At 46.4% G+C, this 1,551-nt stretch overlaps 1 protein-coding gene across 1 annotated transcript in view; it reads right to left on the reverse strand.

Annotated features, from left to right (window-relative positions):
- The window catches only part of pdzd2 (PDZ domain containing 2), a 60,975-nt gene that overhangs the window by 23,840 nt on the left and 35,584 nt on the right, over window positions 1-1,551 (reverse strand). Inside the window, exons 11-12 of the mRNA XM_046034046.1 lie at window positions 587-704; window positions 269-401 (exon numbers count right to left, since the gene is read on the reverse strand). Coding sequence (XP_045890002.1) covers window positions 269-401; window positions 587-704 — 251 coding nt within the window. The remainder of the gene's footprint in view (window positions 1-268; window positions 402-586; window positions 705-1,551) is intronic.

Below are 1,551 nucleotides of genomic sequence, written 5' to 3' on the forward strand. Positions count from 1 at the left end.
ATGAAAAACCCGCCATCCCAACTACAGAGCGGTGGCAGCATCATGCTGGGGCTGGTTGCTCTGCAGTAGCTGGAGGGCTTGTGAAGATGGCCATGGATTCTTCTGACATGCTCAAAGTACCTTGTGGGACATTGTCTGCCGTGTTTTTGAAAAGAGACCCCAAGGGTTCATGCTGTTCTACAGATTATCAGACTCTTACACAGTTCTAAGATGTTAAATATCTTAAAAGAGAATGGTTCAATCTATATGAATAGAGATAGACTCTTACCTTGGGGTTAGGATGCCTACTTATAATGAGGCTGACCGGTCCAGGGCCACATTCACTGAGGATGGCATAGGCCTCGCTGAGAGCAGCATGACGAAGACTGACTGAGTCCACCTCCAGTATCTGATCTCCACGACTGTCCAGAGAAGCACAGGCGTCAGCACCACACTGTAGGAGAGCTTTCCTTGTACAAACCCCAACAAAAATGTACACATCACGAATAACATTTTAATCATTGAGCTTATCTTGTATCTTTGTATCAGTGCGACTACATGTTAACTTCATCTGTTTCCATGTCAAAGATGACCCTGAAAATTCTACCTGAGCCTGCCATCCATCTTTGCCACAGATCCCAGTGCCAGGCTATGGATGTAGATCCCAGGAGCGCAGTTCTCCAGCGTCAGACAGCAGACTCCAATCCCCAGACCAACACCAGGCTCTTAAAAAAACATTCACGATTAGAAAAGAAGTGTTCACAATCACTCCAAAAATAGCACCGACCTCCCTCTTAAGTTTGTAAGGTAGCAAAATTATGGAATTCCTGCTTGGATATTCTTACAGCCGCCAGAAGCAAGAATACACCATATAAAATCTCCATTTTGAGAAACGTGAAGTTAGCGAAGCCAGCGGCCATAGTTAAGTGCATCCCTGGGGCCAGAGCAGGACCATTGAGTCTTATTTGAAACTGCTGGCTAAGGATAAACGTAAATACAGTAAGATTGTTATTCACGTCGGCGGTAATGACCCCCGGTTACGCCAGTCGGAGGTCACTAAGATTAATGTTGAGTCGGTGTGTACATATGCAAAAACAATGTCGGACACCGTAGTTTTCTCTGGACCCCTGCCAAATCTGACCAGTGATGACATGTATAGCCGCATGTCGTCATTCCGCCGCTGGTTGTCGAGGTGGTGTCCAGCAAACGATGTGGGCTTTGTAGATCATTGGCAGACTTTCTGGGGAAGACCTGGTCTGATCCGGAGAGACGGCATCCATCCCACTTGGGAAGGAGCAGCTCTCATTTCTAGAAATCTGGCTTTTTAAGTTTATTAGTGGACCAAATCCATGACAACCCAGAGTTGAGACATGGAGGCAGAGTCGCAGTCTAACACACTTCTCTGCCCTTCTAATTCAGCAGTTACCCACCCAAAACCCTACGCAGAGTCGCAGTCTAACACACTTCTCTGCTCCTCCATTTCAGGAGTTACTTAGTGAAAATCCTATAGTGACGGTGTCTGCCCCCCGACCATCGAAATTATTTAAAAAGGTAAACAGAAGAGGAGCTGTG

This window comes from Micropterus dolomieu, linkage group LG21 (assembly GCF_021292245.1).
Source record: "Micropterus dolomieu isolate WLL.071019.BEF.003 ecotype Adirondacks linkage group LG21, ASM2129224v1, whole genome shotgun sequence".
Lineage (NCBI taxonomy): Eukaryota > Metazoa > Chordata > Actinopteri > Centrarchiformes > Centrarchidae > Micropterus > Micropterus dolomieu.